Genomic DNA, 13,116 nt, shown 5'->3' on the forward strand with positions numbered 1-13,116 from the left:
GCCCACGTGGCTTCTGGACGCCTCGAGGCCGGCGCGGGGGCGGGCGCCATTACGAGAGGCCGGGGGCGCGGGGTGGAGCCGACGAGGAGCCCAGAGCGCGCCCGCGGGCGGCGGCGTCGGGTGGGAAGACGAGGCGCGGCACTGGGGGGCGTGGCGGCCGGCCTGCAGGCGGGGGGCGTCCAGGGCAGGAAGCTGGAGTCCCCGTGGAGCTGGTGGGCGCGGCCCCCGCAGAGGCCTGAGGCGTCCGGCGCGATGGCAGGGGCCGCCCCCGGGGCGGCGGCAGGGGCCGCGCGGCTCGCCACGCCCGCCACGCCCGCCGCCGGGCGCGTCGTCCAGGGCGAGCGGGCCAGAGGCGCGGCGAAGATGCTCCAGGTCCTGGTGCTCCAGGTGAGCGAGCGGCCCGCGCACGGACGGTCGGGCCCGGGTCGGTGCAGGCGGGAGGCTGGAGTGCGGGTGGGGGTCGCTTCAGAAGGGGGCGCGTGCGCTGTTCCCGACGACCCCGGAGGGCGGTTGCTGCGAGCTGTCTCGCACTAGGTGTGCGTGCCTGACTCGGGCACGTTGGCAGGTGTGTCGGTGCCCCGCACACCCCAGCCCACGTCCGCCCTAGGTTAGGGCCCTCGCGGGGAGCCGTGGACCTGGCTCCCGCCCTTCCCCCGCCGCCCGCCGCCCTCAGGGCTCGGCTTCTGGGACCCCCCCGCCCCCCCCCACGCCGCCCTCTCCTCACGCGGGTGTCCTGGTCCCCGGGGCGGGCATGGGCCGCCACCTTGGAGACTTGAGGTGCCGGGAGGGCTCCCGAGGAAGCCGGAGGGGAGGCGCTGGAGGAGGGAGTTTACAAACCTGAGCCAGGGTGTGGGATGGGGAGGGGCGCCGCGAAGGAGGGGGGTGGGTGGTGTCTGTGTTCTGTGGATTCACCTGACCAGAGCGTCACACACCCCCAAAGCCGCTGACTCCTTGCAAGGAGGCCTGGCTCTCAGACTTTTCAATTTGTTTTATTTATTTGACAGAGTTAGAGACAGTGAGAGACACAGACAGACAGACAGAAAGGTCTTCCTTCCGTTGGTTCACTCCCCACCCCCAAATGGCCGCCATGGTCGTCGCGCTGTGCTGATTGAAACCAGGAGACAGGCGCTTCCTCCTGGTCTCCCCTGCGGGTGCAGGGCCCAAGCACTTGGGCCATCCTCCACTGCCCTCCCGGGCCACAGCAGAGGGCTGGACTAGAAGAGGAGCAACTGGGACTAGAACCCGGCGCCCATATGGTTCGCTGGCGCCCCAGGCAGAGGATGAACCAAGTGAGCCATGGGGTCGGCCTCGGCTCTCAGACTTTGAAGGGATTTCAGGTCTCCCTGGGAGGCTCCTCTGCACTAGTCAATGTTCTCCATCAGTCCTAAATATGTCAGTCCCAATTCCTTCCTGTGAAAGGGCTCTCACCCATCGTGCCACGTGCACGCCCGTGGCTGCAGGACTTGGGCAAGAAGTGCTGGGCTCGTGCCCTCCTGCTTGGGAGCCCGTCTGTGTGTTGGGCCCTGGAACCTGCTTGTGTCTCCCCTCAGCTCTGCCCGGCCTCCACTTGTGACTCCGACCTGGCTTACCCTTGGAGCAAATCTTCTGTCCCTTATAGGAGTATGTGCCCCAGTGAGGTCCAGGTTCCGGCTGTCCTGATCCAGATTGATGTGGCATTTCCATGGATACGGTGCCCCCTCCCACCCTGTGCCCATCAACAGGTGATGGGGTACCCTCAGGGTGGTGTGCATGTAGGATGGGAAATTATTTAGCTTTCACATTAGTTAGTTTGGAGGTGTCCTCTTACACATGAGGATGTCATATGAAGTGAGGTGAGCCAAGCAGAAAGGCCCACGTGCTGTATGATTCTGTGGGCGAGTTGAATGGCAGCTGCCAGAGGTTGGGTTTGTGCGTACAGGGCAGATTCAGTTTTGCAAGGTGAGGAATTCTGGAGATGGCTGGTGCTCGCGGTCGCACAACAGTTCCGGTCTACTTAATGCTACTGAACTGTACACTTAAAATTGCCCAAAAGGATGAATTTTATCTGGAGTTTGCCACGACTTTTTCAAAAGATTTACTTATTTGAAGAACAGAATGACAGAGACCAACAGAGAGGGAGGTCTTCCATCCACTGGTTCATTCCTCAAATGGCCGCAACAGCCAGATCTGGGGGAGTCTGAAGCCAGGAACCAGGAGCTCCATCCGGGCCTATCATGTGGGTGGCAGGGGACCCCAAGGCAGATTCACAGGGAGCTGGATCAGAAGTGGAACAGGTGGGACTCGAACTGGTTCTTGGTGGTCATGAGACAGGAACCCGGCAGAGAAGAGAAGCAGCGACCCAGAAGACAGCGGCCTCCCTGAGTGACGCAGACAGAGGCGAGAGCTGTACCTGGAGAGCCGCATCACCAGGAGCCCTGTAGCAGGGCAGCTGTGCTGTTCCTGAAGAGTCCGGCCTGCAGGAGACTCTGCCACATCTGGCGGGGCTGAGACCTCTCCTGGCTAAGGAGGGCAGAGAAGAGCTGTTGGCTGCCAGGAATGTGAGGAGGGCTCGCACGCCCCAGCTGGTTAGGTGCCGCGTGTGATGTCTGCATCGCACCTCAGGGTGCCTGTTCAGATCTGACCGCTCAGCTTCTGGTCCAGCTTCCCGTGTGCTCACATGGGAAGGCAGCGTATGATGGCCCAAGGACTTTGACCCCTGCCCCTGTGTAGGAGGTCAGAGTGGAGTTCTTTCCCTCCTCCCAGACTTGGCTGTTGTGGGCATTTGGGGAGTGAACCAGCAGGTGGAAGAGCTCTCTCCCATCCCCCACCTTGCTCCTGCTGTCCATCTCTCTCTGTCACTCTGCTTTTCAAATACATAAGTACACACAGCATATATGAGGAAAGCAGCCCGGGCCACACACTTCTGTGTTTGAAATCTGGGAGGCCGTAGCACCCTGATGGCTGGGCACGTGGCCTTGGAGAGTGGCAGAAAGCAGTAGTCCTCGGCCTTCCCTGGGAAGCTCCTGGAGGAACTGGCAACTAGAACTATGTGTGTTGCTGTCTGGAAAAACTGGGCCTGGCTTGCATTTTACAGGTTTTAGGAGCAGATTTTTTTTAATGAAACATCCTAGCAGCCTCAGCATTTAACATTAAAAAAATTATTTATGTATTTTCATTGGGAAAACAGGTCAGCAGAGTTCTTCCATCTGCTGGTTTACTCCAGAATGCCCACAGCAGCCAGGGCTGGGCCAGGCCAAAGCTGGGAGCCTAGAGCTCAGTCCTGGTCTCCCACGTGGGTGACAGCGCCACAGTGCTTGAGCCATCATTTGCTGCCTGACCAGTAGGCACGTTGGCAGGAAGCTGGATTGGTGGTTGTGTGGCCTTGATGTGAACCAGGCACTCTGAGTGTCCCAAGCCATGAGCTGACTGCTGCCCCAAACGCCCACCCCTAAGAATGCTCTGTAAACGTCTTTCCTAAATTACTCTTTGGAAAATTTTTAAACACAAAAACAGCATCATGAATGCCTGTGTGTACTATACCCACACTAACTGGTTGGTAACGCTTTGCTGTGTTTGCACTTCAGAAATATGTGTATGTAAAAGTTACTTTTTCCTTTTTGGTTGAGCCATTTGAGAATGAGTCTAGAACTCACAGCACTTAACTGATTTTTCTAGGAACAAAGACTTCCTCTTATAGAACTATAATGTAATCATCACACTTGAGATATTTAATGTTGGTGCAACACTGTTACCTGATACACAGTCTGTACTCCCTTTGTCCTGATAAGGTCTACTGTAGCTTGTTTTTTCTGATAAAGAACCCAGAACTACACACTGCATTTAATTGTCATGGCCTTGTAGAGTTCATTCAGGCAGTACATTGGTCTATCTTTGATGATACTGAAATTTCTGAAGAATAAGGGCAGTCACTTTGCAAAGTATTCCTCAATAATTATAACTATATTAATATATTTAGGTTAGACATTTTTAGTAAAAATGCTACATAAGTTATGCCACGTCAGAGGACAAGATGTTTTAAAGAAAACTGATGCTGGGGCCAGCATTGTGGTATAGCAAGGTAAGCTACCACCTGTGATGTCAGGACCCCATATGGGCACCTGTTCAAATCTCATCTGCTCCACTTAAGATCTAGCTCCCTGCTAATGTGCCTGGGAAAGCAACAGAAGATGACACAAGTGCTTGGGCCTCTGCCACCCTTGTGGGAGACCCAGATGAAGCTCTTGGCTTCAGCCTGGTCCAGCCCTGGTCATTGCAACCATTTGGGGAGTGAATTGGTGGGTAGAAGATCTCTCTCTGTCTCCCTCACTGCCTCCCTCCCTCTCTAACTCTGCGTTTGAAATAGATAAGTAAATCTTTTTTAAAAATTCAGATTAATTTAAAAATTTTAACTTTTTATTAGAAAATACATTGGAGATGCAGAAAAGTTTGGAAAATAGTATCGATATTGGGACACCTACCAAACTCTTATTTATTTGAAAGGTAGAGACACAAGGAGAGACAGAACTCTCCCATCCCTTTGTTCGCACCCCAGATGCCCACAGTAGCCAAGGCTGGGCCAGGCCAAAGCTTGGAGCTGGGAACTCAACCTGAGTCCCCCACACTGAGGACAGGGACCCAGTCACTCAAGCCATGGTCAAGAGGCCTCCTAGAGTGTGCACTGATTGGCAGCAAGTTGGAATCTGCATCAGAATGTGGACGGAAACCTAAGCACTCCCATGTGGATTGCAGACCCGGCCTGAGGATTCACTGCTATGACAAAAGCCCACCCCTATTTTTTAATTGATGTATAATTTATTTACAGAAAAATTCATTCCTTTTTGTGTAGACTTCTGTATTTTGAAAAATGCATAGCATCGTGAAATCACCCCAACAGTCAAAATGCAGAAGCATTTCCTCACTGCCCCATATTCCCATGATGAAGCTCCTTTGTAGCTGTATCTTTCTCTACCTGTAATGCTTTATAAAGAAGATTGTTTTCTGCTGCTATTAGTTTTTCTTTTCTAGAATGTCACAGAAATGGGTGCCTGCAGAATCCCAGAGCAGTAGTGGCCGTCACTGTGGCTTCTTCAAAGACGACACATTGGATACTGCTTTGTGTTGCTGCATAGGGTCAGTGGCAGAGTAGTATTCCGTTGTGTGCACACACAACAGTTTATACTCACAGGCCACTTGAGTTGTTTCAGTTTAGGGAGATGATGAACAACACTGCTATAATCTTTGCCTACAGGTAGTTGTATGGACTCGAGTTCATTTCATTTGGGAGAATAACTAGGATGGAATTGCTTGTGTTTTAACTTTATGAGAAACTGATGGACTGTGTGCCAGCATAACTGCCTTTTTGCATTCCTGTCAAAAATGTCTGAGTTCCCTTTTTCTCTCTCTCACTGTCTGACTTTGCCTGTCTAATAAAAGGGGGGGGGGCACCGTGGCTCACTTGGTTAATCCTCCACCTGCGGCGCCGGCATCCCATGTGGGCTCTGGGTTCTAGTCCCGGTTGCTCCTCTTGCAGTCCAGCTCTCTGCTGTGGCCCGGGAAGGCAGTGGAGGATGGCCCAAGTGCTTGGGCCCTGCACTCGCATGGTAGACCAGGAGGAAGCACCTGGCTCCTGGCTTCGGATCGGCGCAGTGCGCCGGCCATAGCAGCCATCTGGGTTGTGAACCAACGAAAGGAAGACCTTTCTCTCTGTTTCTCTCACTAACTCTGAGTTCTATTTGCTCTTCATCCCTATATACAGTTAGTATTGTAAGGTTTTTTGTTTGTTTTTTAAAGATTGATGATTTTGACAGAGTTAGAGATCTTCCATCTGCTGGTTCACTCTTGAATTGGCCACAAAGGTGGGAGCTGGGCCAGGCCAAAGCCAGGAGCCCCGACTCCATCTGGGTCTCCTTTGTGGGTGCAGGGGCTCAAGCGCTTGGGCCATCCTCCACTGCTGTCCCAGGCACATTACATTACAGGGAGCTGGATTGGAAGTAGAGCAGCTGTGACTGGAACCCACGCCCTTTCTCCAGCGCCAGCCTCACCTGATGGCTGTAGACTCACAGCTGAGACTTGGACTTGAGGTCAGATAGTGAGTCCTCCAGTTGTGTTCTTCTTTCTCATGATTATTTAGGCTGTTCTAATTCCTTTGTCTTTTTTTAAATAAAAGATTTATTTTTATTTATTTGAAAGTGAGAGTTACAGAGAGAGGTAGAACCAGAGAGAGAGGTCTTCCCTCTGCTGGTTCACTCCCCAAATGACTGCAACACCTAGAGCTTATCTGATCTGAAGCCAGGAGCTTCTTCCAGGTCTCCCACGCAGGTGCCGGGCCCCAAGGACTTGGGCCATCTTCTGCTGCTTTCCCAGGCCATAGCAGAGAGCTGGATCGGAAGTGGAGCAGCCAGGACTTGAACCGACGCCTATATTTTTTGCCGGCGCTGCAGGCTGTGGCTTTAACCCGGTGCGCCACAGCGCCAGCCCCTAATTCCTTTGTCTTTCCAAGGAGGATCTCATTATTAGCATGCTGATTTGTAACCACCCCTTCCCTGCAAAAATCCATCATTAAACCTGCTGGAATTGTGTTGTATTTCTAGATCACTTTAGGGGAAAACAGCTGTTTCTTAATTATGGCCCCCACAGGTGCTAGGGGGCATCCCACCCCCAGCATTGCGCAGCATCGCATGAACGGCCTCCATTACTGTCAGCCACCCCTCAAGGCGCATAGTCCATGGTGCTGAGGGTCCAGTCGGGCCCTCCGCTGAGGTGGATGGACAACCCCTGCCCCAAGGGTGACCTTTTTCGTTTGATCAGTAATTTTTTTATGATCTTGTCCTCATCACCTATTTGTATACAAAAGTTGCTTAAAATTTTAAAACCAATCTAAAGAGACAAAAACTAAAGGATCGCTGCATTTATTTTATTGGGCAGCTGTTTCCTCAAGCTCTGGCCCTGGGTAAGTCAGTCCTCTTCCGGAGTTTCTCTGCAGCCACCGGCCCTGCTGGTCTCTTTAGGGCTGACCCTCCTGTGTCAGAGGCTCAGCTTGTACGGTATTGCTGGATTTGAGCTGCACTCCAGTTTCAGCCCACCTGCCTGTCTGTGTTGTGGTGGGTCCAGGGAGCTATCTTGTGGACTTTGACTGTAGTAGGGGTGGATGGAACAAGGGTCTGTTTATTTCTAAGGGTTTGTTTTATCTGGTTGAAGGCTTTTTTATTTGATTTAAAGATTTTATTTATTTGAGAGGTACAGTTAGGCAGTGAGCGGGAGAGACAGAGAGAAAGGTATTCCTTCTGTTGTTTCACTCCCTAATTTGCCACAATGGCCAGAGCTAAGCTGATCCGAAGCCAGGAGCCAGGAGCTTCTTCCTGGTCTCCCACGCAGGTGCAGGGGCCCAAGGGCTTGGGCCATCTTCTATTGCTTTCCCAGGCCATAGCAGAGAGCTGGATCGGAAGTGGAGCAGCTGGGACTCGAACCAGCGCCCATCTGGGATGCCAGCACTTCAGGCCAGGGTGTTAACCCGCTGCACCATAGCGCCAGCCCCGAGAAGGCTTTTTTACAATAGAGGACTTTCCCCCACTTTGTGGCTTTCTAAGTCTGGAATTTGCAGGTCTAACAAGCAAATTAGATACAACAGGATCTAAAACAAAAAGATTGAATCGTTATTAGAGTACCTAGGAAATGTGTTCTCTAAACCAGGAGCAGGTTTTCTCACAGAGAGAGGCATGTAGGCCTGGCCAGGTACGTATGAGGCCCAACCTCTCTCTGTCTTTACATGGGATAGTGGAAGAGACATCATAAGAAAGGTGTGAACCTCTTGAGGGAAGATGCCCTGTTGACTCCATTACCTAGGCGGCCTGGGAGAAGAGCTGGCTTGAACAGGAGGGTAGTACAGAAGAGGCGGCACTTCTGAAAGGAAGATTGCAGTCCTGCCTGTCCTGACCCGAGGCCTTGCCCTCAATGGCAGTAGTTATCTTGGAAGCTGGCAGAGTAAAGGGCTCTTTGAGCTTGGAGCCAGTAGGATCTGTGGTTCTAACCTGGGATCCCTTCAGCCCCAAGGCAATTCCATTCACCCAGCTCTTGACAGAATTTGGTAGAGGCTGGCTTTTTTCAGGATGGCTGTTTGCCCCATCTCCTGGCTTTCCAAATTGAAGCCTGATGCCACTTGGGGTGGACTGGCCTCACTGGGTCTTTTTGATGGCAGAACACTGTGTAAAGTAGCTATTAGTTGGCTTGACACCTATCTTTACATTCCTCCTGCTAAAGCAGACCACAGAGGCATCCTCTAGGATGTCAGTTAAGGGGTTGTTGAGTTCTGTCCTTAATCTTTGGTGGCCGAGCTAGAAGTCTGTAGTCACAGGCATGTTTTGACAGTTTTTTTTTTTTTTTTGAAACAATGCAGTGCCCATGAGGAGAGCTATGTTCTTTAAGTAAGATCAAAACATGAAGATGGTTTCACTAATTTGTCTATAAATTTTGTTATTAATTTGCCAAGAACAACTTTAACTTGGACTTTAGAGGGAGCAATGAGCACTATATTATACCTCTAACTATATTGTTTTTATATATATATATATATTTTTTTTTTTTTTGACAGGCAGAGTGGACAGTGAGAGAGAGACAGAGAGAAAGGTCTTCCTTTGCCGTTGGTTCACCCTCCAATGGCCGCCGCGGCCGGCGCACCGCACTGATCCGATGGCCGGAGCCAGGAGCCAGGTGCTTTTCCTGGTCTCCCATGGGGTGCAGGGCCCAAGCACCTGGGCCATCCTCCACTGCACTCCCTGGCCACAGCAGAGAGCTGGCCTGGAAGAGGGGCAACCGGGACAGAATCCAGCGCCCCGACCGGGACTAGAACCCGGTGTGCCGGCGCCGCTAGGCGGAGGATTAGCCTAGTGAGCCACGGCGCCGGCTATATTGTTTTTAGATAAATAGTATACCTTTATGGTTGCAAATACCTAACACAAGTGCAACTTGTTTGACCAGCAGACCCAAATGCAAACATGTCAATAACTTAAAAAAAAATTTTTTTTTAGTTTTTCTGTACCAACAAATTGAGAACAGCCTATTTATCATATTTATTTAAGTCAGGTGCACCAGAAAGGTAATTTGTGTTAATTTAGCAGTTTTTAATAATTTTTATATAGACACACAATCTGCACATAAGTATCTGGCTCCTGCCATCGGGTCAGTGCGGTGCGCCGGCTGCAGCGGCCATTGGAGGGTGAACCAACGGCAAAAAGGAAGACCTTTCTCTCTGTCTCTCTCTCTCACTGTCCACTCTGCCTGTTGGAAGAAAAAAAAAGAAAAGAAAAGACAAAAAAAAAAATTAATGGGGCTGGCTCTGGTGCAACAGGTTAACGCCCTGGCCTGAAGCGCCGACATCTCATATGGGCGCCGGCTCCTGGCTTCAGATTGGCACAGCTCCGGCCATTGCGGCCAATTGGAGAGTGAACCAGCAGATGGAAGACCTCTCTCTCTAACTCTGACTTTCAAATAAAGAAATCTTAAGAGTGTTAATTTTTTTTATCTATGACGTCAGTAACCACCCGAGGCTCTTGACATGAGCTGCATAGGTTAAGGAAGCCTTTTGAGTCCACAACTCTCAGTATTTGGACAAGGCCAGAAGCAAAGTGGAAGTTCTCTCCTCCCTTTAGAGAAAAGTACATCCTCTTTTGATGGCTGCTGCTTTCCACTGGGGCCTCACGGACATCCTTCATGTAGAACATTTTTTGCCACAGTGTCTTAGCTTTCTATGCTTGACATGTAAAACAAGTCCATATTTAAACAGACTTTTAAAACTTTGAAACTTTTAGAACTCAGCTGTTTTTAAACAAGTAGAATTTAATGAGACAAAGATTATCTCAGTAGGATACAAAAAGACTATTTTCCCAAATATCTATTAACACTTATGTATTTCATCAACCTCATTGCTTTTACAGAGGATCAGATTTTAACCTTACATCAAAAAAAAAAAAACAGATTGATAACTTTTGTAGCTAACAAGAAAATTTTATAAGCATTTAAGACTTCCACACACCTTTTGCAGCTTACCTAAACCGTTTTATCTTTTCCATTCCAATCTTACAATCCATGTCCTTTCTTTATTATTTCACTAAGAAGCACAGTTTTGACTTGGCAACCTTTTTTCCATCTGTTGATTTTCTTGATTTACATTGAAAAAAGCAATTTAAAAGCATATCCCGAATTTCAACCTTAGTTACTTCTGAGCAGTCTTGAATTATTTTTATTTATAGACAGCTTATGAAAACCTATTTGTCAACAAATCCAGAGTTTTTCATAGACTGTAAGGTGTTAAGAGTACCTAAGTTTACATGTAGACACATGTATCTCATTTACCTTTACCCAATTTACATTTAGCAACTACACAGATTGTTAGGGTTGGAGTAGCTGGGGTTCTGGCCTTTTGTACCCTCCCCCCTGCTGCCCCGGGATGAGAGAACTGACATCAACGGAGACAGGCCACTTCATTAAGGCAAAGAGGGAAAAGCATCCTGTTCTAGAAAAGTCTGGTCTGGAGTGCACTTGGGGCTGGGGTTTTACCTGGTTAAGGAGGGAGTTTGCCACTGTCGCTGTGGGGGAGGGAGAAGACTTTGCAGCTGGTGGAAAGTGGAACTAGGGGGCTCTGGGAAGCCTTGGGAACTTTCCTCAAATCTAATTAGAAAGCTGCCCTGTGCAGCTCATCTATTTAATTAGTTGTTTTGCAAGGAGTCTGGGGGAGGTTGCACCTGGTTCCCCAACCAGAGGAGGTTGCACTGGTTGTCAGAAGGAAGGGAGGAAATGGGGAGGGGGTGGGCTGAGGGCAGAAGGAATGCGGAAGGGGCGATGAGCCCTTTACAGATGACTGAAGATACTGGCATTGTATCATACTTTGTCTGAATTAATGTCAGAACTACATTTATATGGAATTTTATTTTTTATAAAACTGGAAATCAGTTTTATCAACCTGAGATCTGTTAAATGGCCATTTTTCATTTCGTCACCTGCTGTCTGGCAAGGGTTAGCATCATTGCAGAACCTGTAATGGTTGCATAGAAGCCAATAGGGATTACAGTTGAAGCCTTCATAGGTAAGCCGATGACAGCCACATTTCATTCCCAGGACAGATTTCTCTTTCTTCTTTGGACCTTGGGAAAGCCTCTAGCACAACTTCAATGGTGTCAGCTAGAAACAAGTTTAAGTAAAAGACAAAGGCCTCTGCCACACTTGGGGAGGCTCGGTTCCTGCACCCTGCTTGGCTGTTGCGGTGAGAGCACACGCTCTTGTTCTGCAGGGAGGGCTCTGCTCCGGCACTGAACCCTGAGCTGCTTCCCGCCCTCTGCTTGGCGGGCTCCACTCTTTCCTTGGGGTGAGTGCCCGGGCTTTTTTTTTTTTTTTTTTTTTTGAGGCCAGATACTAGTTAAAGCAGTGAAAACAGATTTTATTCAATACCTCCTGAAGAGAGCTGAGCTCCATCACCAGTGGTGCGGAGGTGCCTGGGTGTTTTAAAGGGAGGGCTGGGGTTGGCACAGCTCAAGGGAAGAGTGAGAAGAGGTCATTCAGGGTAAATGCGGTGATCCCAGCTGTGTGTGCTAGCTGGAAGTTATGGAAGTTAGCACGCTGTCTTCTTGCAGAAACTGGCATGGCGGCCCTGGCCTCATAGGAGTGGCTACTGAGCAGGGACACACTTCCAGATTTGTAAGCTTTTTTGAGTGAAGCCTCTAAGAACGGAAGGTTGGGGCCTGCCTCAGATGATAGCCTGAACAGTCAGTTCTTCTGGCATTGTGGAGCTTATTCAGGCAGGCAGGCAGGCAGGCTTGCTTATTTATTTATCAATTTTATTTAAGAGTGACAGGGGGCAGGGGAGAGAAATAGCTCTTATCTACTGATATACTTCCCAAACGCCTACCATGGCCAGGACTGGACTGAAGCCAAAGCTGGCAGTAGGGAACCCATTCCAGGTCTCCTGCATGGGTAGCAGGAACCCAGTTGGGCCATCACTGCTGCCTCCCAGGCTCTGCATTAGCAGGAAGCTGGAGTCAGGAGCTGGAACTGAATATTGAATCTTTAGCACTCTGGCGGGGGGATTCAGTGAGTGTCATGACTGTTAGGCCACATGCTCAACACTCAAGTGAGCACTTTAATGAATAATTGCAGTCATCCCAGGGTTGTGGCCTTGTGCTGCTGGAAGCTGGAATCTGGTTGTCTCTGAGTGCGAAGGACTGAATGGAGCCACATGCCCGGAGTGCTGTTTCTAGGGGCAGCAGCTGTAACTGCGTGCTCCTCTGAGCCCTGCACCGCTCACGTACTCAGTACTCCTTGCTGTCTCGCCCATTGCCGTTCAGGACTTGGCAAGGATGGGAGGGGTGTTGATGTGCAGACATCAGGGCTCCCTCTATGGCTGTTTCAGAATTTCTCCCCCTAATCCTCACTGGCACCGACAGCTCTGATTCCCCGAGCCACAGTGTGACTTTGTGTTGAGTTGTTGCCACTCTGTACAACTGGGAGGTGTTCTGGGATAGTGCCCAGTGAAGTTCCTTCTTTCGAGGGTCAGCTCTCCAGTGTCTGTTGCTTTTGCTAGCTCTTCATTTATTTTGTGTTTTTTCAGGGTTCATAATTGTGCTGTGTATGTAACTTATACACTATTTTGCCCTTGCCAGAATGACTGCTGTTCATTTTTCCAGTTATTTATTATCAGAATAGTCAAACATTCAGAAAAATAATACGATTACTAAGGTGAACTCTTCTATTCCTGCCACTGGTAACTTAGACTCCATATCTCTGGGTGTTTCTGCTTCCATACCTTTTCAGTAGACAGAGTTAGGGAAAACCTCTGAACAATCGTGAGTTCTGGCCGGCGCCGTGGTCCACTTAGCTAATCCTCCGCCTGTGGCACCGGCACCCCAGGTTCTAGTCCCAGTTGGGGCGCTGGATTCTGTCCCAGTTGCTCCTCTTCCAGTCTAGCTCTCTGCTGTGGCCCGGGAAGGCAGTGGAGGATGGCCTATGTCCTTGGGCCCAAAACCTGCATGGGAGACCAGGAGGAAGCACCTGGCTCCTGGCTTCAGATCAGCGCAGCATGCTGGCTGTAGCGGCCATGTGGGGGGTGAGCCAACAGAAGGAAGACCTTTCTCTCTCTCTCTCTCTCACTGT

The 13,116-nt window shown here is 50.1% G+C and overlaps 1 protein-coding gene across 4 annotated transcripts in view; it reads left to right on the top strand.

Moving 5' to 3' along the window:
• Nucleotides 1-13,116, top strand: part of LOC103347332 (uncharacterized) — an 87,033-nt gene that overhangs the window by 60,236 nt on the left and 13,681 nt on the right. Inside the window, exon 1 of one of the 4 annotated variants that reach the window (XM_070062373.1) lies at nucleotides 124-387. The exons of the other annotated variants lie outside the window; for them this stretch is intronic. Within the exon in view, the coding sequence (XP_069918474.1) occupies nucleotides 253-387 (135 nt within the window). The 5' untranslated portion in view covers nucleotides 124-252. Of the gene's footprint in view, nucleotides 1-123; nucleotides 388-13,116 lie in introns of those variants that run through there. 4 annotated transcript variants of the gene reach the window in all.

Source organism: Oryctolagus cuniculus, chromosome 18 (genome assembly GCF_964237555.1).
Source record: "Oryctolagus cuniculus chromosome 18, mOryCun1.1, whole genome shotgun sequence".
Lineage (NCBI taxonomy): Eukaryota > Metazoa > Chordata > Mammalia > Lagomorpha > Leporidae > Oryctolagus > Oryctolagus cuniculus.